Genomic DNA, 25,247 nt, shown 5'->3' with positions numbered 1-25,247 from the left:
ATTCCTTTTGCTCATAGCTTTCCCTCTCTCTGCTCCCCAAAGTCCCCCAAAATTGAAAAAAAATAGGAGAATATTTTTACAACAGCAAATCATGAACACGAGGAGTCTGTGTCTGTGGAGTGGGTGATCTCGTCTTTCGGTCAGCTTCTGTCTTTAGCAGAACATCTTCAATGTCCACATGCGGTGAGTAACTCCCTCATTGCTCACCTTCTGTATGTGTTACTTGGAGCCTAAACTCCATAGGAGCAAATCTGTCTTTTCCTTGCTTGACTTCAGAATCCTAGGGCTTAGCCTTAGTACAGGGCCATAAACATGTAAGACACAATAGATATTTCTAGATGCTAGTGCTTTCTAAAAATGTTTTAAACTCAGAAGCAAGGCTGAGTCAACACTGGATGGATGGGCACTGTGATTTGCACCATGGAGATAACTTTGTATTATTTTTCTAGGAATGTCAGAGATGCTCATGCACTTTAACAGAAAGACACAAGACTAGAAATCAAGCATCCTGGGGGTTCAAGTCCTGCTCTATATCTAAGGAGCTGTGTAACCTCCGGGCTGTTCCTTAACCTCTCTGAACTTTTGCTTCCTGAGGAGGTTGGCCTCCATGATCTCCAAGTTCCTTGACAACCCTGTGTCATTTTTGCTGATCCATCCACATTCTTTCTCCTGACCTTATGACAGACAACCTTCATTGGATAAACAGTCACACCACGGTGGGCAAGCCTGGAGAGCCTAAAGTTATCAGAGTCATAATGTGGGTCTATGACATACAATGTGCCCTTGAAATGCATGAAAGGCCTTACGTTGTTTGTCTTCATTCTCTTCCGAAGCCCCACTCCAACAGTTTTGTCACCATCTCCGCCCTGTTTCAGTAGAGAACAGTGACGCTCAGGAAGAACCTTGCTACTGAACAGTTATAGGAGCTCTCACCTGCCAGGTGCTCAGTTAAAGTGTATGCAATACCTAGGCCATTTCTCTGCTTAAACCCTTCCTCCTGGTTGCATGTAGTCACCCTTATGCGACTCCACACACTTCTGATAAAATCTGGACTTCCTCATCCTCAGAAGACACTTTAGCACCTCCTTACCCTGCCAGCCCCTCTACGGATGGGCTGTTTGGCAGTGGTGAGGCACAGTTTTGGTCAGAGCGAATTTGGCCTCAGAAGAACACGGGCAAGGGCGTGGTTTCTGCGGCACATCTGCTCGGAGGGCACGTCTGTTCTGCTCTCTTGAGAGGCAAAAGGGAAGGAGGCAAACAGAAGCACTCCCCAGCTCTCTGGAGTTTGCTGATCAAGCCTGAGGGTGGTGAGGGGGTGCAGCCACCAGAAGAAGCAGGAACAGACAAAGTAGGAAACTCTCAAAGGCAATTTAATTTTAGACTCAAGGCCAGGAAATTCTTTTTAAAACAATAAGAGTGATGGGCTTAGGCCTTGGTGAAAGTGCAGGCCTGACACACTGCAGGTTTCTGCAGAAAAAAGTCTGAAGCACAGAGGGTTGTAGAGAAGGGGATGTCTAATTATGCTCTTAATGCAAAGCTGTGCTAGCTTCCCTAGGGACCCCCTGGGGAAGCACACAAGGTCAGAGGTGGTGCAGCCAACACCAACACTGCAACTCATACCAGCCCGAGACCAAGACAGCCTCCACTCACAGCCAACACTACAACTCATACCAGCCCGAGACCAAGACAGCCTCCACTCACAGCCAACACTACAACTCATACCAGCCCGAGACCAAGACAGCCTCCACTCACAGCCAACACTACAACTCATACCAGCCCGAGACCAAGACAGCCTCCACTCACAGCCAACACTACAACTCATACCAGCCCGAGACCAAGACAGCCTCCACTCACAGCCAACACTACAACTCATACCAGCCCGAGACCAAGACAGCCTCCACTCACAGCCAACACTACAACTCATACCAGCCCGAGACCAAGACAGCCTCCACTCACAGCCAACACTACAACTCATACCAGCCCGAGACCAAGACAGCCTCCACTCACAGCCAACACTCGCTGAAACAGGCTGAAGGACAGGGGCGGGGTGGAACTTGAGGCCACAGTCCTGGGGGCCTGCAGTTGACACTCTCTTGCTGAGAGGTCTTAGGTGAGAGACATTTGTCAGCTTCTAGATCTGCAGGTTTCAGGTTGCCCCTCGCTTACCATGAAGCCTTCAGACGCCCAGTGGTACCATGGGTGACAGCTTTAGGCATCTTGTGGTATGGAGATGGAGGCTGAGGCTGACTCAAAACCTTGTTACGGACACGGTTGGTAGAATTTGCCATGGCCAGAAGATCATCCAGCAATTTCAATTTGCTCAGCAATCTACACAATGGAGTTTGGGTTTGTTTGTTTGTTTGTTTGTTTTCCTGGAATCAGGAAAAACTAAGTTTTCATAAACAAGGCATATAAATACCTGAATGAAAATATGTTATAAGTTCTTACATATCATCAAATATCTAATTAATTAATTAATTAAACGTGTTTGTAAAGAGTTGCTATGGATGTGTCCCCCAAATTTATATGTTGAAATGTAAAACACCAGTGTGGTAATATTAACAGGTGGAGGCATTATGAGGTGAGTAAGTTGTCAGGGCAAAGCACTCAAGGATGGACTAGGGCCCTTTACAAGGACTTGAAGGAGTGGGTTTGGCCGCTTCCCTCCCTTCCACCACTGAGGACACAGCGTTCATCCCCTCCAGAGGATGCAGCAAGAAGGCTCCATCTTGGAAGCTGAGACAGGACTCTCAGCAGACACAGAGCCTGCCAATGCCTTCATCTTGAACGTTCCAGCATCCAGAACTGTGAGCAATACATTTCTATTCTTTTTGAATTACCCAGTCTCAGGTATTTTGTTATAGCAGCACTAATGGACCAAGACAGGAGTGCTATAACAAAATACCTGAGGAAACTCCAATAATTCATTTAACCTCTTAGGATCTTAATTTCCTGATATTGCAAGATGGTCTTTACATTGCGGTCTGACTCTGAAATTCTCTAGCTTGTGATGATTGAACCTAGTTTAGCTTAGAGAAGCCCCGCATTCCAAGGTGCTGGAAAAATATAGGTTATTTTCTCTTTTCCTTCAATTTCTATGACAACCACTAAGAGTTATGAGCATAAATAATTTTCCTAAACATTATGTGTCAGCAGTCTCATTCCCACTTAGTTTTTAAATTTCTTTTTGTGGATTCCCACTTCTCTAGTCCCAAATAATTTGTCCATTGCTCTCCAGGATTCCCAGAGAAAAGGAAAGGGTGCCTGCACTAGGCTTCATGGCAGCAAGCACACTCACTGCACAAGAAGTGCAGGGACAGCACAGTGACCCTTCTGCGAACACATCCAATGGCTGGAGTCTGGGGGCCTATGGGCTGGAAGTGAGTGTGCCAACAGCCAGAGCCCTGGGTAAGAAGGAGGCCCAATTAAACTACAATTACTCAAGATAAGAAAACCAGGTCTGTTTACACAATGGGGTTGTAAACCACCAGCCATGACAAGAGAACTTTGATCTGGTGGCAAGGGAGCTGTTTCTCATGCAGGGCAGTGATGAAACAAGGAGGTTTCCCAATAAGGATGTCTCCATCTTCACCCCAGTAGCCCCATCTTCTTCTGGCAACACCCTTGTATGGACAAGTGGAAATCCTCGCCCCTTCCCAGCCCCAGTATCCATCTAACACAATAAAAAAGTCCAGAACAGAAAGAGATGAGATAGTGACTAAAAGGAAAAGGGAATTGATGGAGGTCATCTTTGTGGAGGCACTTGACAAGCATGTTCTCACTGAACCGTCACAGTGACCTTCCACGTACCTTATACTATGCCTATTTTACAGATGAAGACACTGAAGTTCAGAGGGAGTAAGTAATTTGCCCAAGATCAAATAGCTAAAGAGCACCAGAGAGAATTTAATCCAGGTCTTTCTGATTCCAAAGTCGAAGTGCTTTCCACTAGAATTTGGCTGGGATCCATTCCACAGCTGCCTGGACCAGGAGGAAAGGCTCTGTGTCATGTCTGGTGTCAAGGAGACCGTGTAAGGTGGGTCGGCTTCTGCCTCACCAGTGGGCCTGACGGCAGAAATAGAGTTCTGTGTAACAGTCAACCAGTCAATCAATCAATTATGGAAGGAAGAAAGAAAATGTACAAAAGAGGAATTGCCCAAAAGTCTCTGTGACAGGGAGCTGTTCTGAGGGCCATGGTTAATTTGGAGCTCTTTTTCTGCAATGCACTTAGCTAAGCCTCATGGCTCAGCAGGACTACCCTCTATGCTGGCACCAACTAGAGATTCAGCTGACCCCCAGGTACCCAAGTCACACTGGAACTGCACAGGAAGGGTGGAGGCCAATGCCTAGAGCTGGCAATGACTGACAGCCTCCCTGGGATACCTCCCAAGGTGACATCCAGCATGAACTCAGGCTTATTTCCAGTGCGCTTTTCATTCAGTGCTCATATGTCTGCAATATCCTTGGTTTCATACTATTTTATTCTGTACAATGAAAGAAATTAAGTGTCTAATAAATGGGATCCCATTTATACAACTCTGAAGGCTTTCATGGCATAAATTCACAAGTCAAAAAACAGCCTTTTGTTGAACAGTTTCTGAACCCCTGTTTTCATTCAAAAAACATAGGGACCATGTTTTAAGAGAAGCACATTTGATCTAGGGAGAGCAAAAGAGTGGCAAGTTTTTTATTTCTTCGTTTTTGTTTTTGTTTTTTTTTGAGACGGAGTCTCACTCTGTTGCTCAGGCTGGAGTGTAGTGGTGAGATCTCGGCTCACTGCAACCTCCGCCTCCTGGGTGCAAGTGATTCTCCTGTCTCAGCCTCCTGAGTAGCTGGAATTACAGGCGCCTGATACCACACCCAGCTAATTTTTTGTATTTTTAGTAGAGATGGGGTTTTATCATGTTGGCCAGACTGGTCTAGAACTCCTGACCTCAGGTAATCCACCCATCTCGGCCTCCCAAAGTGCTGGGATTATAGGCGTGAACCACCGCGGCCAACCAAGATTGGTTTTTTTTTTTTTTTTTTTTTTTTTTTTTTTTTTTTTTGAGACAGAGTCTTGCTCCAGGCTGGAGTGCAGTGGCCGGATCTCAGCTCACTGCAAGCTCCGCCTCCCGGGTTTACGCCATTCTCCTGCCTCAGCCTCCCGAGTAGCTGGGACTACAGGCGCCCGCCACCTCGCCCGGCTAGTTTTTTGTATTTTTTTAGTAGAGACGGGGTTTCACCGTGTTAGCCAGGATGGTCTCGATCTCCTGACCTCCCAGCTCAAGCTGGGATTACAGGCTTGAGCCACCGCGCCCGGCTGAGTGGGGAGTTTTTAATACAGTTACGTCACCCTCAAATTACCAGGGATGTCCCCTAAGCCCAGAGTCTTATCATAGGCTATTCTGGCTCTTGGGGATATGCAGTTAGCCTCTCAGGCGTAGGTGCCTTCCCTGAGGTGGAGCACAGTGGGCCACTCCTGCCTGAGCATGTTGTTTTATCCCCCAAAGTCTGTGGCTCTGGGAGGAGGTGAGTGATCAGTTCCTTTCCTCTGTGTAGTCCAAGGTGTTTCCTAAAGCCCGCATGGCCAAATGGGTCACTAATCCCCCAGGAACTCCTCCGCACATCCTCCTGGCCGGTGAGGCAGCCCAGGCTGGGCCATGTTTAGTCAAAACTGCGAGCAGCCCAGCCTGTTCGTTACCGCCACTCTCAGCTGGGCCAGCACAGTGCTGTGAAGGGGAGAATGACGCATGAGAGGACAAAAGCACTGGGCTTGCAAGGGACTTCCAGGCTCGCAGAGGGCTTGCGCTTGCAGAGGCAGCATAACAGGAAGGAGCCCTTCCTCCCCATGCATGCAAGGGTCCCTGACACACAGCCTGTAGAAGTACCTGGAAAGGTCATCCCTCCCACACAATGGCCAGACAACTTCCCAGAGTGTTGTTTCTCCACCTCCCCACTGTGACATCACCTCATGCATTATGGCCTCCCAAAGCGCTGACCTTACACGTGGGGAAAACGTGGGTCCTGCTTTTGAGAAACTGACCCTGAGTCAGAGAATGTGAATTCTGTGCAAAACCGTGATTACCTGATGCCAGCATGGATTTTAACTACTGTGGCTCCCGTGATTTCCAAGCATTCTTCCACAGCAAATGACCAGATAACATTAATGTGACCTCTAATTTACAAGCAAGGACTCCCAGACTTAGTTATCTTTAGGCGCTAGAAAATAGTGACATCCTATATTAGAAGATATTGTTTATTGGCCAACTAATGCAGCCTGCTAAATAAGAGCCCGTCAGAGCAGGAACACAGTCTCACTTTCTTTTGTTAGATTTCCCTTTCTAAGGCAATAATTTACTAGTAACCAAGACCTGCTTAGAGCAGTCTGTACACACAGTCCCATTCTGCTCTCAAGCTTGACCTGTGGCTACTCTAGACCAGGTTTCTCAACCTCAGCACTGTCAGAATTTGGGGCTGGATAACTGTTTATCATAGAGGGCTGTCTTGTGTACTACTGGATGTTTACTTACATCCCTGGCTCCTACTCTCTGAGGCCAGGAGCACACCCTAAATTTTAACATTGAGACAAGTCTCCAGGCATTGTCAAATATCCCTTTGTGGGGCGAAATCACCCCCTACTGAAAACCCCACTACTCTCATGGTTTTCTTTTCACTCTGAATTTACCAGACATGGGACAGAGTTTCTTTTCTTTTCTTTTTCTTTCTTTCTTTCTTTCTTTTTTTCTTTTGGTGTGTCAGACTAACTAAATCAGAGACTAGGGCACCAGGTAGGAGGACTTGGATTATTGGATTAAGCACTATGGGTTGAGCTCTAGACAGGGAGGCTCCAAAAGAACTGAGAAGACCCTGGTTGCCTGGGGCTCTGACTTTCTTATCTAGGAAAGTTAATGAAGCCATGCTTACCCCTCCAGGGTATCTTAGTTTGCAACTGAATGTGAGGTTTGTTTGCTGATGTCTCTAGAGCCAATGTCCTAAGGTTATATTTTGTAGACAATTTACAGATACTCTGTTTATTACAGCCCAGTCTAAAGTTAGAGGTTATGGTTTGAGTTGGTTTATTGAACTTGAGTTGATACTAATAAGTGTTATTTACTTCTTAATTTTTATTAAAGAGTATGTGAAAAAATTAAAGGGTTTCGTTGCCTGCTCTGGAAGGTGGCCTAAATCGTTTCAGGGACAGAGAAACTGAGGCCCAGAGAGAAGTTAGGACTGCAAGTGCAAGAAACAATAATTCAGCAGCTCTTTTGGGCAACCTTCTGCTTTTACCCAAACAACTTCAAACTTTGTAGTGAAAAGGATTTCACACGTTAATGTTTTTCAGATATGGCTGTCATGGGTGGGCGTAAATGGATTATTTGGTTGGAAACCAATGGAAACCATTCAGAATTTATTTAAAATATCCAGGGTGTTCAATTGCAGGGAGGTGTCTTTAGTTGAAATTATGCACTTAGAGTTATTCGATTCGGGGTTTTTTTAATTCCCCTACGATTTTGAGATACCCTGTCTAGGATGACATTATATTATATCTGCAACTTTTATACTTATAATAGGCTTTTTATTTCAGTGTCTAAGTACGTATTTGTGTGGCATTTCTTTCTTTCTTTTTTTTTTTTTTTTTTTTTTTTTCTTTTTTTTGAGACGGAGTGTCGCTCTGTCACCCAGGCTGGAGTGTGCAATGGCACAATTTCAGCTCACTGAAACCTCCACCTCCTGGGTTCAAGTGATTCTCATGCCTCAGCCTCCTGAGTAGCTGGGATTACAGGCGTGTGCCACCATGCCTGGCTAATTTTTTCTTTTCTTTTTTTGTATTTTTAGTAGAAACGAGGTTTCATCATGTTGGCCAGGCTGGTCTCAAACTCCTGACCTCAAGTGATCCGCCTGCCTCAGCTTCCCAAAGTGCCAGGATTACAGGTGTGAGCCACTGAGCCCAGACATGGCATTTCATTCTTAGCCAAGATATTAATCTGTTTTAATTTGATTATAATACCTGTAAATAGAATTAACATGGACTGGCTTTTAAATCTTGTTTTTCAAGTCAATGGCACATTTTGCTCTGAAATCACAATATCATTATTTATTTCAGCAAATCTCTATGATATTATCTTTAAGGAAATTTTAATGTCATTTGTTTTAACCTTAAATGATGACCTCTATGTGAGGAACAGGGGGAGGAGCCCTTCTCTGGCAACTTCTTCAGCCCTCTATATGATCTTAAACTCCAAGTCCTTTGACAATCCCTACTAAGCAAACTTGAGTAACTCCTTGCCTGGACTTGTCATGTAGTGGAGTGTTGGGGAGGGGGCAGTTTAAACATATTTCTGACGTATACTATTGTCTAAACCTTTTTCTGATTCTAATGTTTTGTCTTAGTAAATGGTGCTTACATGAACACAGAAGCCATTTTAAAAAGAAGACAAATGTGGTAAAAACAGCTACTGAAAAGAGCTGTCTCAATCATCCTTAAAATGTGCCTTTTCCCTTGAACATAGAATAGCTACTGAGAGATTTTTTTTTTATGCCAAAAAAAGAACTTCAAACAATTCAGGTCTTTTAATATACAATTACAGTGAGAGGTCATAGTTAACTTTAACCAGTGTTAAAAACTATATAGAATCTCTGACAAGACAGAGTCAAAGACAAGTCAGAAATGAGTTCGTGTTTATTGGTGTTAATTCAGACCCATAAATGTACTTGGCAAAGTTAATAATAATAATAACAATATAATAAACTTTTGTGGCTGGGCTCAGTGCCTCACGCCTGTAATCCCAGCACTTTGGGAGGCCGAGGTGGGTGGATCACCTGAGGTCAGGAGTTTGGGACTAGCCTGGCCAACACGGTGAAACTCTGTCTCTACTAAAAATACATAAAAGTAGCTGGGCATGGTGGCAGGCACCTGTAATCCCAGTCACTCAGGAGGCTGAGGCAGGAGAATCGCTTGAACCCAGGAGGCACAGGTTGCAGTGAGCAGGGATCGCACCACTGCACTCCAGCCTGGGCAACAGAGCAAGACTCCATCTCAGAGAAAGATCACTTGAGGTCAGGAGTTCAAGACCAGCCTGGTCAACATGGTGAAACCCCTTCTCTATCAAAAATACAAAACTTAGCCAGGCATGGTGGTGCAGGTTTGTAATCCCAGCTACTCGGGAGGCTAAGGCAGGATAATTGCTTGAACCCAGAAGGTGGAGGTTGTAGTGAGCCAAGATTGTGCCACTGCACTCCAGCCTGGGCGATAGAGGGAGACTCCGTCTCAAAAAAAAAGAAAAAGAAAAAGAAAAAAAAATAAAATAAAACAAACTTAGCTGTCTGTATTTTGCTATAAGCATACAAAAAAATTCAACATTTATGATGGCTATCTTTGGATAAAAACATAGCAGAATTTAGGAAGAATAATTAATGACACAGTTGCTGATATTAGCTACTTTTAACATTGGAACTGATCAATGACAACATTATAAGATCCCTCACACAATACATTTTTGAGAAATGTGTCAAAGCATTTCTCTTGATCAGCATATAGCTTGGGCAAGGGTCTTCTCACCTATGGACAAAAAACTTTATCCAGTCCTATTTTAAAGTTTCTTTGTCCCCTCTTATTCTAGGATTTATGAAAATTTCCATAAACTTATTGTCATATTCCATTTTAACTTTTAAAGTCTGTGATTAGAAAACTTGCATTATTGACTTCTTATGTCTGAGGCCAAAAATAAGTTAAATTATAATATGTATAGGAATAAGGTACATCAATATGTAAAACATCTTCATCAAATGAACTGCACAGTGAAAATCAACTGGCTTTAAATGTTCATCATATTTGAGTCATCAAACATACTAAAACTTCTTCAGCAAATTCATCAGTATTTGGTTTTCTTTTACATGCTGATAAAATCATAGATAATCTTACAATTGAGTAAGATTCAAAGCTGATTCAAACCCTGGAGTTCAGGTTCCTGGCTTCTCTGTCTACTGGCACTCAGGATACAGGAAGTATGGGGAGGAGGGGAGAAGGTTGCGTGGGCAAAGGGGCGGGAAGGGGCCACCACTCACCACCACTGCAGGACGAGCCGCTGAGTAAGGGACAGGGCTGCTCCCAGCAGAATCCACAAAGTAGCTCATCCTGCTCTCAGCACCTGTGTGAGAGAAGGCGTTCGCTGAGCCTCTGGATGCTCACAGGTTTGTGGACTAGCATCCACAAGGAGGACATGAACCTTAGAACTAAGAGTCTCCTTAGGAACCAACCAGTTCACTTCTTTACATGGCAGGGAAAACAATGGAAATTCAGAAAGATAAAGTGACTAACTCCTGGCACCAGTAAGAGCAGACCTCAGACAGAACCAGTCCCCTGGTTGCAAGGTAATGTGGATAACAGACCATGTCTACACACTGCAGACAACAAGCAGCAAACCAGTGCACAAGAGGCACATTTTTGTAGGGTTTCTGGGCAGGAACAAGTTTTTGTGTGTCTCCCCGACCCACAACCAGGCCTGGCACGTAAGTAGGCATACAATACATAGTTGGGGCATAAATTAATTGATAAAGGAATAAACAGAGAAAGGATTGGAGAAGGGAAGGATGGAAAAAGCTCTCCTGAAGAGGTATGTTACCCAGTACCCCAAGAAACAGATAAACAGAGAAACCCTGCAAAAGGGATTGAACATTATTCATCTTGAAAAAAGGAGGAGAGCTATTAAATAACTCTTGTTGAGAGCTATTTTCTACATTGGAAGTCTGAGTGACTAGAATGCTTGAGCAATTTTCTGGCTAAAGGGATTTTCCAGCTAGCTACTGGTCATCGTTATATATCGAACATCTCTGTTGACCTAAATACTTTTGAAAGCGCATTACACACTTTCATAAACGTTATACTATGCATTTAAAAAGTCATTCTTGAATAATCTCGAACATTAAATTCCTAGGCATACCACTCAGAGGCCAAATTCTTATTGTTAGGAAGTGACGCTTTAACTTCACTGCTTTCCAGTTTGTATTTGTCTGCCCTTTCCCTTAATTCTTAACATTTAAAGCAACTGATACATTTCAAGAAACATTGAGTACTAAGAAATGTCTTATGTTCAATTTGCAGTTTGGTTCACCATCTTGATCCCTTCTTTCATATGAAATATATTTAAATGTTTACATGATATAGTTAAACAGCCTTGGCAATATAAAACTATACTGCCTAAGAGCTACAACCACAAAGCTACTAATATCATATGGTTAAGGGATGTAAGCTACAAACCTCCTGAAGACATATCTTATCCTAGAACTACACCTTGTGTTTTTAACTAAAATTTCACCTTTTTCTGTTGTCTTTTCTTCCAAATGCAGTCAAAGTAACATTAATTTTTAAAAATTAACTAAGGGTCTGGATAGCTAGACTATGTTCATCAAGATTTTGTCCTTTAGTTTTTCAGGAAATTGATCGTCACTACGGCAAAACCAGGAAGAGCTCCTCAGTGGTAAAGCTGAATAGTAGGAAAAGGTCAAAGTACCCTAGGCCGGGGACATCGTTAACATCTGCATCAGGGGTCACTATTCAGTGTTTGTCTCCAAGAACAGTGAGTACCTATGATGGGTCCAACTCTGTACTAGGCACTAAGCATGAAACTAAGAGTAAGATGCATGTCACATGGTTTAGGTCGGCCTGTCCTGACCATGCACTGTGAGGATCATCTCACTGAGCTCCATGGCTCCTTTTCCACCAAAGCGTTCCTCATTTTTACTCTTAGAATCAAGTTTTAAAGTCCTGATGAATCATCACCAAACCATATACCCCACTTCAAAGTTTTTGATCTACTTTGAGATCTTTGGATGAGACATAAAAGTTAACAACATTGATTGTGTCATACTGACAATGGCTTAACCACAATCAAATTCCCTGGGGAAATGTTGATCATCCCTCCAGGGTCCTGCAGGGCAACGAATACCTTTTAGAAATTAGTACTTTTTGGAATTCCCCCCAGTGATGTGGGAATGCTGTTTCATGTAAACATTCATCCCTCTGATTTCCTCCAAAAAAAAAAAAAGCCCCAAGGATCTCCTGAGTCCTCACAGACCTCAGGAGATTACAGTAGTCTCCCCTTCCCCAAATAGGATTTGTTCCAAAACCCTCCAGTGGAGACCTGAAGCCTCAGATAGTACAGAACCCCATACATACTATGCGTTTTCCTATGCGTACACACCTATGATCAAGTTTAACTTATACATTAGATGCAGTAAGGGATTAGCAACAATAACTAGTACAGGAATAGAACAATTATAACAATACACCGTGATAAAAATTATTGAATGTGGTTTCTCTCTGTCTCTCGAAATATCTTACTGTACCGTACTCACCTATTTTCAGACCTTGGTCGAGGGAGATTAACTGAAACCTCGGAAAGCAAAACCACAGATAAGGGAGTACGATTGTATTCATCCAACAATCATGTAATAGGCGTCCTTTGTTAGTGAGCTGTTTAGTCATTTGGTAAATAATCACTGTGCACCTACTATGTGCCAGGCATGGCCTTGAGCACTTGAAACACACCAGTAAACAAAGATTCCTGACCTCATGGCCCTTAGATTCTATCCGACTGGGGAAAAAGCTGAGAAAGACAGGGTCTCTATCTTCAGGCAGTGGAACCGACAGGCTCACATATAACCATAGCATAATGTGATGAGTAGTTGGCCAACAATATGGAAAAAGAAATAGGAAGCAGTCAGTTCTGCTGGGTGCAGTGAATAGGAAATTGTGAAGGATTGCATAGAGCAAGGTGTAACCACATGGCCCTATAAATCATCCCTAGAGTCCCACAAGCAGCAAAGGACCTTCACCTTTCAAATGTCTATTTTACTTACATATTTGTAAGAGAAAGGACTTTTGGAATTGGCAGCCACATCCTGAAGCCCAGCTCAAAGACACCAAGGGTTTCTGTCTGCCGGCCAGACAACACTCCCCCTCATAGCAACACTCCTGGAAAAGGGTTCAGTGGAAATATGTTTTCTCTTCTCATTGACAGAGTGAGGGAGGAAAGCTCTGGCCCAACATCTGGTGCACTCTGTGCTGGACTGTATTCTTGAAGCTATGACTGTATGAATGACACTTCCCTTGGGGAAAAGCCCTTTGCCCAGAGAGGAAACTGACAAGAGGGAGTTGCCAGGGCTCTCAAGGGCTCTCGTCTCAGGAAATAACTCTGGGACAGAAATGGATTGCTGCTTTATTATTTTTTTGGAGAAAGAAAAAAGAACCCGCCCTTTTTCCACTTGTAGATTGTGACACAGAACAGCTGCTAGAGACGTAAATCTTCTCAGAAGAAGTAAATGAAGTGTTTAGGTGGTTTTTTTAGTAGTGTTGGTTTTTTCTTTTCTTTTTTGGCTTTTTGGCAAAAGAGAATTCCCTCCCACATGACAACTGCTTGAACATCATCTGCACCAACATTTTTCTTAGCGTTGCACGCATTTATTGGATAAATACAAAACAACTGTAGCATCTGAAGATTTACTCGCCAGCCAAGAAGCATCCATGAGACCTGTTTGGGTGCAAAAATGATTTGGACGCTTGGTAACAGAGGGTCTTGCAGAGCTGCGTTTATTTTTCTTGAAAAGGACCTGCGCCACATGAGCTGCAAGAAAAGTGGGTCGGAATGAGGCTGCCCTGCTCTGGACTGTGGCTTGCTGTGCCCCCCATGCTCCCTCCCACCTCTACAGCCCCGTCTCGCCGTGCCCCCTGCACCCTCCACTGCAACATGGAACTCTGTTGTTTCCTTCTCATGTTACCCCCTCTGCTAGGAATGCCCATCCACCCTCAAGATGAGTGAACCCTGCCTCCTCCGGGTTTTAGGCTCAGCTCAGAGGTTATTGCAGCCTGGAATCCTTCCTGAGCCACCCTTAACCCCAGCCAGGGCTAGCGGCTCCTTGTCCATGTTCCCAAAGTGTATTTCTATCACGGTGCGTATCACATTGTTTTATAACCATCTGTTTCTGTTTGTCTCTCCTGCTAAATTCTGAGCTACTCGAAGGCAGGGACCATGCCTTTTCATTTTCTTGTCTTCAGCACTTGAGACAGACCATGGGGCATAATGGAAACTCATTGTTTTTTAAATCAGTGAATGAATAAATGAATGAATTGGTCTCACAAGACTAAAAATTAAGAGGTAGATCAGATGTGAATATATTTGTTCCTCAAAATAGAGAATCTGAATAGATTGCAGGTCTAGATAAAGAACCACTTGAAATAATCCATTTGCTTCATGATCCGTTTCTATTGCAGGTCTAGATAAAGAACCACTTGAAATAATCCATTTGCTTCATGATCCGTTTCTAAGGGAAAACTGTTTCCTTCTATTCACATAGCTATTTAATGCCACCTCATCTAAGAAGGCTCTTCCCATCACCACATATGAATAGCAGTACCTTTCTCCCGACTCTGACACCTAGGTGTTTGTGCATTGTCTTCTCCAAAGTCCACTCTGTTCGAATTTAAGCTTCCCCAGAGAGGAGATTTAGTTCATTTCTTCACTCCAGATCCCTAGATCCTAGTCCGGTGTTGGAAAGTAACTGGCACATAGATAACTGCTAAATAAAATAGTGTAAGTTGGAAAACTTGTACAATCTCTTTTCGTGTAAGCCCCTCTTTTTATACATGAGGAGGAAGACAGGCGATGCTGCTAATTGGCCAAGCTGAGACCAGACTCCTGGTCTTCAGCCTCCTCCTGTGCTTAGAGAAGATGCTTCTCTAGACCGTCTATTACCAAGTGTCCAAATCATTTTTGCACCCAAACAGGTCTCATGGATGCTTCTTGGCTGGGGAGTAAATCTTCAGATGCCACAGTTGCTTGGTACTTAGGCAATAAATGCGTGCGATGCTAAGAAAAATGTTGGTGCTGCTGATGTTCAAACAGTTGTCACGTGGGAGGGAATTCTCTTCTGCCAAAAAGCCAAAAAAAAAAAAAGAGAGAGAGAAGATGCTCTCTAAGCACCCTTGTCACCCTGGATGGCAGGAACAGAAACAAGCATGTGATGGAGAAGACAAAAAAGTCAACACTTTGGCTTACCTGGGTGTCTCATGTCCAAAAAATCACTTTAAAACTGTCGTTCTGTTTGATTCTACAAAGTTCTATTCTTCATAGAGCAAGTGACCACTTCTCCAACTTTCCACCCTCCCCAAGCTGACAACCCGGCCAGGACCTGTAGGATGTCACTTTTTTTCACCCGGGGCTTGCGAGGGCAGGGCAGGTTGAGAGACACAGAATAAACGAAAAATTATGGAGGAGAGGGACTGTTCAGGCCAAGGCAGCAGAAGATCAAGAAATCCCAAAGAGACCAGGCTTGAACCAAGGCTGGATCCAGTTCACATCAACTCTGACCCTGCTTGGCTGTATTTCTAGATAACTTTGACATCAGTGAAGCCTTTTTCATTTGGGGTTATGTATTCCTAAAAGAAAAACTATGCCTTTAAGTAAATACCAAGTAAATTACTCTTAAATTTTTTTTCTTTTGAAAAAAATTCTTTTGAAATTAATTGTTTTTGTCAAACTAATACAATGTTACCGCAAAAAATTAAAATACAAAGAAGTCACGGATGGATATTAGAATCACCTGAAACCTCAGCATGTAGAGATAATTATACTAATAATTTGTTCAATATTCTTCTGGGTATTTTTTAATGTATCTAAACGAACATAGATGTCGCACACACACATGATTACAATTTTACCTTCATGAGCTTATTCTCCACATGCCCTTTTGTAACCTGCTTTGTTCACTGACATTTAACATAATGCTATGGACATTTTTCTCTGTTGATAAATGTGGCTCTCTATCCTAAAGATGACAACTGCCAAGTATTCTATTGTATGTATGTATCATACTTTTAATGAGCCTCTTATTATTGTATAATTAATTTGTCCCCAATTCTTTGTCATTATAAAAATTTCTAAAATATTTTACATTCCCACTAAATGCCCAAAAGGAGCATTTTGGGGACAAAGAAAATGTGCATTCCGTATTTGAATACATATTGACTAACTGCATTCCATAATAGACAAGCCAAAACTAGACTCCCACTGACAAAAGGCATCGTGTTTTAAATTTCAACTTGCCCTCTGGTCTTCATGTTAGCTTTATAGGCAAGGAATTACGGTTAAAACATATCCTGAGTATGAAGATGGTGCATGGGGAATTCAAAAACAATAAAGCTGTGGCAGAAAATGTAGATTTCTCCCTACCACGCCTCGCCCCAGCCTTTCCTCTTTGAAAGCTATGCAAAATTTGAATAAATTTCCAATGAGCATTTATCCTAATGTCAATAATTTAGGATTCTTATCAATTCAAACAAAAAGCGTGTCCTTTTGGCTTGGAATACAGGTTTGGCTTCCAGGGCCGGCCCCGCTGGCTCATGCCTATAATTCCAGCACTTTGGGAGGCCGAGGCCGGTAGATTACCTGAGGTCAGGAGTTCAAGAGCAGCCTGACAAACATAGTGAAACTCCATCTCCACTAAAAATACAAAATTAGCCAGGTGTGGTGGTGCATGCCTGTAATCCCAGCTACTTGGGAGGCTAAGGCAGAAGAATCGCTTGACCCTGGGAGGCAGAGGTTGCAGTAAGCTGAGATGTTGCCATTGCACTCCTGCCTGGGCAACAAGAACAAAACTCCATTGCAAAAAAAAAAAAAAAAAAAAAAAAAAAAAAAAAAAAAAAAAGAATTTGGCTTCCAAAAGAACTAGCCATGTAAAGAAAACCTGCCCCAAACAACAGCACTTTTGCCAAACTAAAGGCAACACCTGGGTTACCAAGGCAACATCTTTAATCTACAACGTATAGACTTTTAATTTATTTTTTCTGAATACTCTGGAAATGTATTTTTGAAGACTCAGCGTATCTCCTCTTTCAGGAAGCTTTCCCCTCCCCCTCTACCCTCTTTGACAATTGCATGGACCTCCTTGATGCCCCTCTGTGGGATTACTGTAACAATGTAACAAAGTTCATGACACTTCCTGTATCTATGCCTGTTTCTGCTCCTGCATGATGAGTAACTTGAGAGTAAGGATGCCTGTTTCTGCTCCTGCATGATGAGTAACTTGAGAGTAACTTGTCTTTTCGGATGACACATAGTAGCCATGCAACAAGTGTCTGTTTACTAAGTGAGGAAAAGTACCTAAAGTACTGGAAACAGAGTTGGTGTGTACAATCCTTGTGCATCCTGAGCTTATCCAAGAGAGTGAAGGTATCGTTTGGACATTAAAAAAAAAAAAAAATCATCCCTATGATGAAGTGTGTCCTTGTGTGACCCTGAGGTTAGGCTTCTCAAGCGTTAACTACAAGCAAGATGGCACTTTTCTCTAAACTGAAGGATGTACCAGATTGATGAGTTCATCTATACTCCTTCAGTGTGTTCTTTCTGATTCTCATGAGCAACCCACGTATTTCTCAAATCATTTGAGTAGATGTCTTCCCTGACCATTCACTGTAACAAAAGCTCTCAAGTCCAATTCTCTAAGAACTCAAGTTTAAGATCCATCATATCTAGGAAAGCTGAACATTCCTCACTCCCCATGTAAATTTTGTGGTTACAACGTGTAGAAAAGAAGAAGGATTAGAAGAACTGAAGATAGTTTTTCCGTCTTACTACTAAATCTATTAGAACCTCATTTGCTTGACTAAGTAATCCAACATTACAGTAGTAGGAAATATTCCTTCTTATTTTAAGTAGCCAGCACTGACAAATGAAGGCAGTGTTCCGAATTATGGGCTACTGGCTTCTGTGTCTTAAGCTAAGTGCATTTATTCTTTCACTAAGGTCACAGAGCAGCAACTCACAGTACAATTAACATCTCAGTCTTTGTTTCTTCCCAACTTCACTATAATTATTCCCCCAACCCTTGCTTAAATGGAAATGAGTCATATCCATCTCCTATTTCTCTAAAAATAAACTCATCTCCTAATTAAGCATAACACTTTCAAGTCCTACATGAATTGACATAGCTCAACGAATCCTTCTTAGAATATTAAAATGAACTCATGTCATTATAATTTTAAAGAGTATATTGTTTTACCCTTCCTTGAGGAGTAGCTCGCTACTGTCTCCTGAAAAAGAGAAGGACTAGAAGATGTTTTACTCTGGTATACCAAAGCAGTTAAGAAATAAGGAATGCTTCATGGATTATTTTATGCATTTCCCTCTCAGTGGAAGCAAATCCCTCACCATACAGTACTGAAATGGCATTGTCAACAATGGACAGAAAGGTCTTGCTTCTCCTAGGCATCAAGGAAATACATTAAAACCTGCCAACTCTTAGGTCTAGGAATCTAACTAAGAAAATGCCAATTCTGGTCTCTGAAACCTTTGAAATACTAACAATCTAGTTTTCTAGTCAATTATGCTTCTGTCAGAACATATTCCTGAAGATCAAAGGTGGTATTCAATATACTGCCTTACAGTAAAAGTGGCCATAGCCTGTGTACAAATGCTATGCCTCAAATCCTGTATTTTACCATGAAATTCAACAAATGATCACACTTGGCCTTAGGATGTAGTCCTGAGACAGGAGCATGGTAAGTACTCATAAATAACTGAATACATAAATGAGGATTGTGCTTTACTTAGAAACTTAAAACGAAAAAGGAATAAGCTGGAGGAATAATGTAAAGTACTCTTTGCTTCACAAGAATGGTTGTAGTAGAGGCCATGAAATAAGAGATTCTTTTCCAAGTCAAACGCAAAGAAGGGCCACAAGATTAAAAATGTCAACTCTAACCCAATGATTGCTGCCAATGAAACCTCTGAAGAGCCTAGAATTTTAAAGAATCACATTTTGACTCTTATTCTGCGAAGCATGTCCCACGTAATCCAGAGTTTAGACTTGGTTCTGGCTCTAAAGGAATTCTCAACAAAACTGACAGGCACCATAAATAGAGAGAGATTTTATTAAGAACAATGAGAAGGGACTGGATAGTTGCAATAATACCCCTTTAAAATTGAACTAAAAGATACCAGCTGCCTTAGATCTCTCAAATCCAGCAAGCAACTTCTTGGACTATGTCTGATTGCGATTTTCATGGTGGAGTTTCATTTGTTTTATTACCCAAATTGTAAGGTTCCAATTTCTCAGTATAATGCTAAACAGCTTGCTAGCATTCTTATATAAAGAAGGATTGTATAAATCCAATCAATTTTGGAGTTGGAAAAAATTCATCAATCTTCTCATTTATTTCAATGAACTGAGGCCCAAGAGGTTACGTGTTTAGCAGTGATCGAGAACCCTGGAGTTACATACTATGGGTGAACATAGAACTGCTTGCTGAGTGCATGGCCGTGAGCAAACTTCTTAACCTCAGAGTCAGTTTCCTCAACTATAACATGCAGATAATAATACCAACCCTTTCAGGATTATAGAGGAGGATTATACAAAACACAAATACTTAGCAGCATGCTGTATACATAGTAAAAATGGTCAATAAATAATAATTGTTATTATTGCTATTTTATCAATAGTACCTGGCAATCAGTAAGCATTAATAAATGTTTACTAATGTTACTAATTAGTAACACTACTGGTTTATATTAATTACTTGTTTCTACTGCCCAACATGGCAGAGGTTATTTAAGTGTTAGAGCTAGAACACGGATAGCTAAATCCCTCATCTCTTTTTCTAAAGACTTGTATTCAAGTCATGAAAACAGGATTCCCTTTCATAATCATAGGTTGAGTAGCATTAGTCAAGAATTTTGCAGGAGAAAAGAGCCACAATTTCTGTTTAATGGTAGTCTGTTTGTACCATTGTTATGCATAAAACCAAGAAGTAAGCGTATTTCTTACAGTGGGGAACTAACTCATTGAAAGATTGCATAGCACAAATGGCGAAATATTGCAGCTTCCTGAGTTAAACCAACATCTTTTTGATACAATGTCAATCTTTTGTGGAGTAACGCTTTAGAAACTAGATACAAATATAAGGAAGTAGTAAAGCGCTGCGGAAAATAGTGCACAATTTCTTGTTTGTTCATTTTTTTTGTTTTTGCTTTTCCTTTAGAGCAGTGCCTCCCAAACTGTAATGTGCATGTGAATCACCCAGGGATCCTGTTACAATGCAGTCTGCTGCAGTAGGTCTGAGGTCTGGCCAGACATTCCACATCTAACAAGCTCCCACGTGGTGCTGATGCTGCAGGTCAAAGGACTTCACTGCGAGTAGCAAGGCAGCACTGGACTAACTTGATTAAACTCATGAGTGATTATAACAAGGTAGGTGTTTAGGAGGCAAAGCCCAAGGAGGAACAGGCAAGATTTCTGTGCTAAGGCTGAGCAGATGCTGATAACCTCAGGTGCAATACAAACCCGGCTGGGGAGAATTGAGTAACTCAGGACCTTTCGGTGTCTCAGGAACCGTATGCCAGATGCACATCTGCCAAGGCTTCTTGCTTTTCCTAAGAAGATATGGCTCCAGTTATTTGGTCCCTTTGATCAAGAAACTGGCAATGGTGCTCTCTTCCATCAACAGGAGTCATTTGGATTAAGGATTACCAGAGGTACCAAGAGATAATTTCAAAGAGTTATTTGCATTTTATGTTTTTTTTACAATTGTAAAAGACTCAAATGTTTTGGAAACTTTTTGTACATTGTTTTGCAAACTTTTATGCATATGGAATTATTTCAAAGTGAAAAGTTATTTTTTAAATCTCTAAAAAGAAAAAATCTCTTTTAAATCTCTAGAAAGACTAAAACTCTGGAGTTTTCTACCTTTCCACATCTCTTGAAAATGTATATATTTTTTTCCTCCCCATTGAAAATATTTTCCTGACATTTGCACTAAATGTTTGTTGCCTACTCTCATGCTAGTAAGTACTACCCAGTCTGTTCCCTTTAAGTTCTGAAGGCAGCACCAACACTTGATCACTGGAATATGAAATCTATCCTCTTTTGAGAAAAAGACAGATGAGAAACATCCTTCCTTCACTGCTCTAGATACCATTTTTTTCCTACCTGAACTCCCAAAGCATGTATAGATTATACTACACCACTTAATAATTATATTGTCTTTCATGTTTATCCTCTTTTCTAGTAAAGATAATTGTGTTAATTTTTAAAATGGAGCTTACATATTGCTTATTCTGTATCTGGCATGGTCTCCAGCACAAGGCTGGGCATGGAGTAGAAATAAAACTGATTATTTGTCACGGAAGTGATTGACTTACATACCCAGGAAACTAGGCCTGGGTAGCCTTTCTTCAAAGTCAGTATCTTCATAACAATGAATCAGTAATCCACAGATACCACTTCAGAGAACAGGCTTAATCCAGTGTTCTCCGAGATAAGCAAATCAGTCTAAGCAGAAACATCTATCCTAAATGTGTGTGTCTGAGAGTTACTTAGATTCCTATGACATGCAGTTCCAATCACAAGCTCTGGGTTCACATTCCACTGGCTCTGATCAGGGACCCCCATGAGTTAAGGTGGTCATATGACTGTGCCTCAGAGTCTCCACCTGGTAAACGGGGATGGCAAGAGTGGAGTGCCCACCTCAAAACTCCATTGCAGATGAAATGAAGCAGTGTCCGCGAAGCACCTAGCAAGGATATTGGAACATATACTAAGTGCTCAGTAAACATCAGGGCTGAGTATCTTTCCTTAGGTGAAATGAAGAAAAATGGGTATGATAACCAGAGAATCATCTAAATTAAAAGGTGGAGTCCGATAAGCTATACTTTCAATACAGCAGGGATAAAGGAGATAAGGAAAGAAAAAGTAAGTTATGTCTTCACATCTAATATTCCCCAGGATTGAAGAAACGTATAAGATTTGCCTGAAATGCCACTAAATTGCTGCATACCACATTAATTTTGCTCAAATGCTAAATACTTTATAATGTCCATAATGAAGAAAGAAAGGGAGGAAAGGGAAGGAGGAGGGAAGAGAGAGAGAGAAGAAGAAGAAAGGAGGGGAGAGAAAAGAAAGAAGAGAAGAGAAGGAAAAGAAAGAAGGAAGGAAGGAAGGAAGGAAAAAGAAAGAGAAAGAAAGAAAGAAAAAGAAAGAAAGAAAGAAAGAAGAAAGAAAGAAAGAAAGAAAGAAAGAAAGAAAGAAAGAAAGAAAGAAAGAAAGAAAGAAAAGGAAAGAAAGAACGAAAAAGGAAGAAAGAAAGAGAGAGAGAGAAAGGAAGGAGAGAAGAAAGAAAGAAGGAAAAGAAAAGAAAGAAAGGGAGGGAAGAAGGAAGGAAGAAAGGAAGGAAGGAAAGAAGGAGAGAGGGGAGGAAGGAGGGGAGGAGGGAAAGAAGGAAGGAAGGAAGGAAGGAAGGAAGGAAGGAAGGAAGGAAGGAAGGAAGGAAGGAAGCAAGCAAGGAAGGTCGGTCTCAGCTTGTGGGATGTAATCATTCCCTTCTGCTGTTTGATGTGAACAGTTGGGAATTTTGAACTGGTAATTCGAAAACAGATCCATTCACCAATAAATAAAATCACAAAGTATGTCAGAACCTCAGTTATCAGTAAGAAATTCACCAGTGCAATCAAAGAGAGAAATGTGTTGATTATTTGTTTGCAGTGTTTTGCCTGCTGCCTCACCCTCCCCTAGGTGAGAGGACCTGCACTCACACACCCAGTTTGTTGCAGTATTTATTCAGACATTCCTTGACCTCATGGCACTATGATTTTTCATAGCCCTATGCTGTTTACTTCTATTCTCTCATCTTTGTAAACCAGGCAGGGCGCAAATGACTGTTCACCTTTTAGAGATGAAGGGAAAGAGGCACAGTCACGTTCAATCCCTGTTCTCTGCTACAAAGCTAATCACTGACAAAATCCAAGTGCACAGCCACTTTCCCTACTCTGACCCGGTGCTGGTTCAAGTTCTGACCCTACTTGCCTTTGAACTCCATTATCATCTGGGACCAGCCACTGGCCCAAGTCCATGCTCTGCCTTGTTCTCCATGGCCCCAGACTGCCAGATGCCAAAGGATCCCACCCCTCTACCAGCTTCCCCCGGGCTCTGCCTCAGGACATCCTTTCACAGCCAGTAACTAGCACCTCCGTGTAAGCAGCCTGCCAGGCAAAGATGCCTCCTTCATAATCAGGCTCTCGGCTTGGCTTCCCACACCCTCAGCAGCGGAACCAGGACGGAAGAGGCTGCATGAACTGCCTGAACTGTTTGTTATTTCACTACTGAGTTGGCAAGGATGGAAGTAGTTGATTTACAATTAGAAGCAGCACGCTTCTTCAAATATTAATATTAATAACTGCACTACTGAACACATGAAAAGACCTTTTCATCTTCAAAGCACTTTGCAGACATTAACTCATTAGCTCTCCCTTCCCTCCATTCAGGAACAACAGGTGAGCAAGACTCTCAACAGCACCAGTGGCCACTCTGCCGCCCTCGTGCACAGCCCACAGCCCCTGAAGAAAAAGGCTTTTCTCTTCGGATAAAAAAGAGGCCCCGCAGTCCAAAACCACAACTGATGAAAGAGTTATAGTATCAGTAATTTTACAAATCAAATGGAGCTGCCGCGAGTTACCATTTTAGAATCGTTATTTCCTGCTGTTTAACAAATATCTCTTTTCTCAGTTGCATAGCAGTGGTCTAAAGTAAGAAGGAAAATGGCCTTGAGATTAAAAACAAAAACTTACCCAAAAGGTAATAAGGAAATCCTGCAATAGAATGCATTGATTTCATTGACCCAGCACCTTTTCAAGTTTGCCCAAAGCAAACACTACTTTAAAAGTTGGTAACAGAGACCTTTAACAGTGGATGAGAAGTAACATACAAAGTGTCACGGCCAGATAAAATCACTGGATGGAGAGGAATCGCCGTCGACATCTCCTGCCACTGAGTCCAGCTCTACCGTGGGGAGAAGAAATACTTCCGTAACTCTGAGACAACCCCAGCCCACACCCACACCACGTCTCAACAACAGACTTAAGAACTTGTAGATCCTTGCAAGTCAGTTCCAAGACAGAGAAAAACACCAAACAGGCTAATTTGGCTTGCAAGATTCAAACCTGTAGTAATTTCCTCTCTATTAAAAGCAATTCATTAAGCTACTGGGGGGAAAAGAGTAAAACAATAGGTTTACTAGGAGTTAAAGAGAAAAAAAAGAAATTTCTGTGTTTAACTACAGCTTTATTTCTTTGGAAGTGCTCCAATTTGGGAAAAAAAAAAAAAAATTAGGGGTTTCTGACAAGTAATCTACGGGTATCTAAAACATGCATGGTTTTGCTTCTATGAAGCAGGGAACATTTTTAAAAACATAGTCTTGCGTTCAGACTATTCTGACAAGGTTAGGAAGTATTTTTGAAAATTGTTGTTAAGCAATTAAATGGGAATACAGAAAGATGTGAAAAGAGAAAGAGAAAACTCACTTGTATCCTGAATGTCTCTATCGACTTTTTAATTCCACAGAAATTTTTTTTAAAGCAGGAAAAGGAAAATGGACTAAAAAGTTTTAGGCAGAAACTGACACACACCTCACTTACTACTTTGCCGGAGAGCAGATCCTGAGTGAGCTTCCCTCAAAGTCTGTGGTCTCTTTCCAACTACCTGCGGGAATCCTCTGCTCCGTAGCTTAAGAGGATGCAAAGACCATAATGTTTCTAATAGTGCTGCCTCCTTAAATTGGGGAGGTGTGGTCAAGCCAGGGAAAGCTGGAAAAAAGGCAGTCTTCCTCTTGCGCCTGGCATCAGGACAGCAGCCACTGGGACAGGCGCAGCAGTCTAGGTGGAAAGCAGTGTTTATTGATGGTGACGGCACCAAATCACACCTTATTTTCTATTCTTCAAATTATACTTCAACTGAATATAACTCAGCCTTGGAGAGTAACAGGGAGGGAGATGAGCAAAAGGTAACTAGCTCAGTGGAATAACACTGTATCTCCCCTCATCATTTGCTGATGCATTTAGTCTCTACTGAATATGTAAATATTCATGCTTCGTGTTCCTTGACTTTCTCAATGGAGCCCCCATTAACCTAGGCAAGGGCTCAGGTGAGGGAAACGGATTGCTTTAGAAACAGATCTGGAGACTGTCAGCAAACAGGACGTCCACCACCCAGTCACCTGCTCAGGCTTCCCATTTCTCTCTAATAACTTGATGTGAAATGTGATATTTTCTAAAGAAAATAAAGTAATTTTGTAGAAGAGAGCTGACTGGATGGGGACTTGTGATTTCTGAAAAGTAAAACTAAAATCTCTTTTTCATATAAGTCTGGTTTTAGGCAATCTCTAAAATAAGGCTACCTTTAGAAGCCCTGACTCATGGTCCGTGGTGTAGGAATGAAAGGGCAGA

At 41.9% G+C, this 25,247-nt stretch overlaps 1 protein-coding gene across 4 annotated transcripts in view; it reads right to left on the bottom strand.

Annotated features, from left to right (window-relative positions):
- Nucleotides 1-25,247, bottom strand: part of LOC115893605 (transforming protein p68/c-ets-1-like) — a 57,374-nt gene that overhangs the window by 26,990 nt on the left and 5,137 nt on the right. The window contains exons 1-2 of one of the 4 annotated variants that reach the window (XM_030918421.1): nt 24,432-24,511; nt 10,048-10,130 (exon numbers count right to left, since the gene is read on the bottom strand). In XM_030918421.1, coding sequence (XP_030774281.1) covers nt 10,048-10,116 — 69 coding nt within the window. In that variant the 5' untranslated portion in view covers nt 10,117-10,130; nt 24,432-24,511. Of the gene's footprint in view, nt 1-10,047; nt 10,131-23,594; nt 23,831-24,431; nt 24,512-25,247 lie in introns of those variants that run through there. The other 3 variants (XM_030918418.1, XM_030918419.1, XM_030918420.1) reach the window with 3 other exon arrangements.

Source organism: Rhinopithecus roxellana, chromosome 15 (assembly GCF_007565055.1).
Source record: "Rhinopithecus roxellana isolate Shanxi Qingling chromosome 15, ASM756505v1, whole genome shotgun sequence".
NCBI classification, from domain to species: Eukaryota; Metazoa; Chordata; class Mammalia; order Primates; family Cercopithecidae; genus Rhinopithecus; species Rhinopithecus roxellana.
Note: the sequence above shows the minus strand (reverse complement) of the source record. Positions and strands in the feature narration are given on the sequence as shown.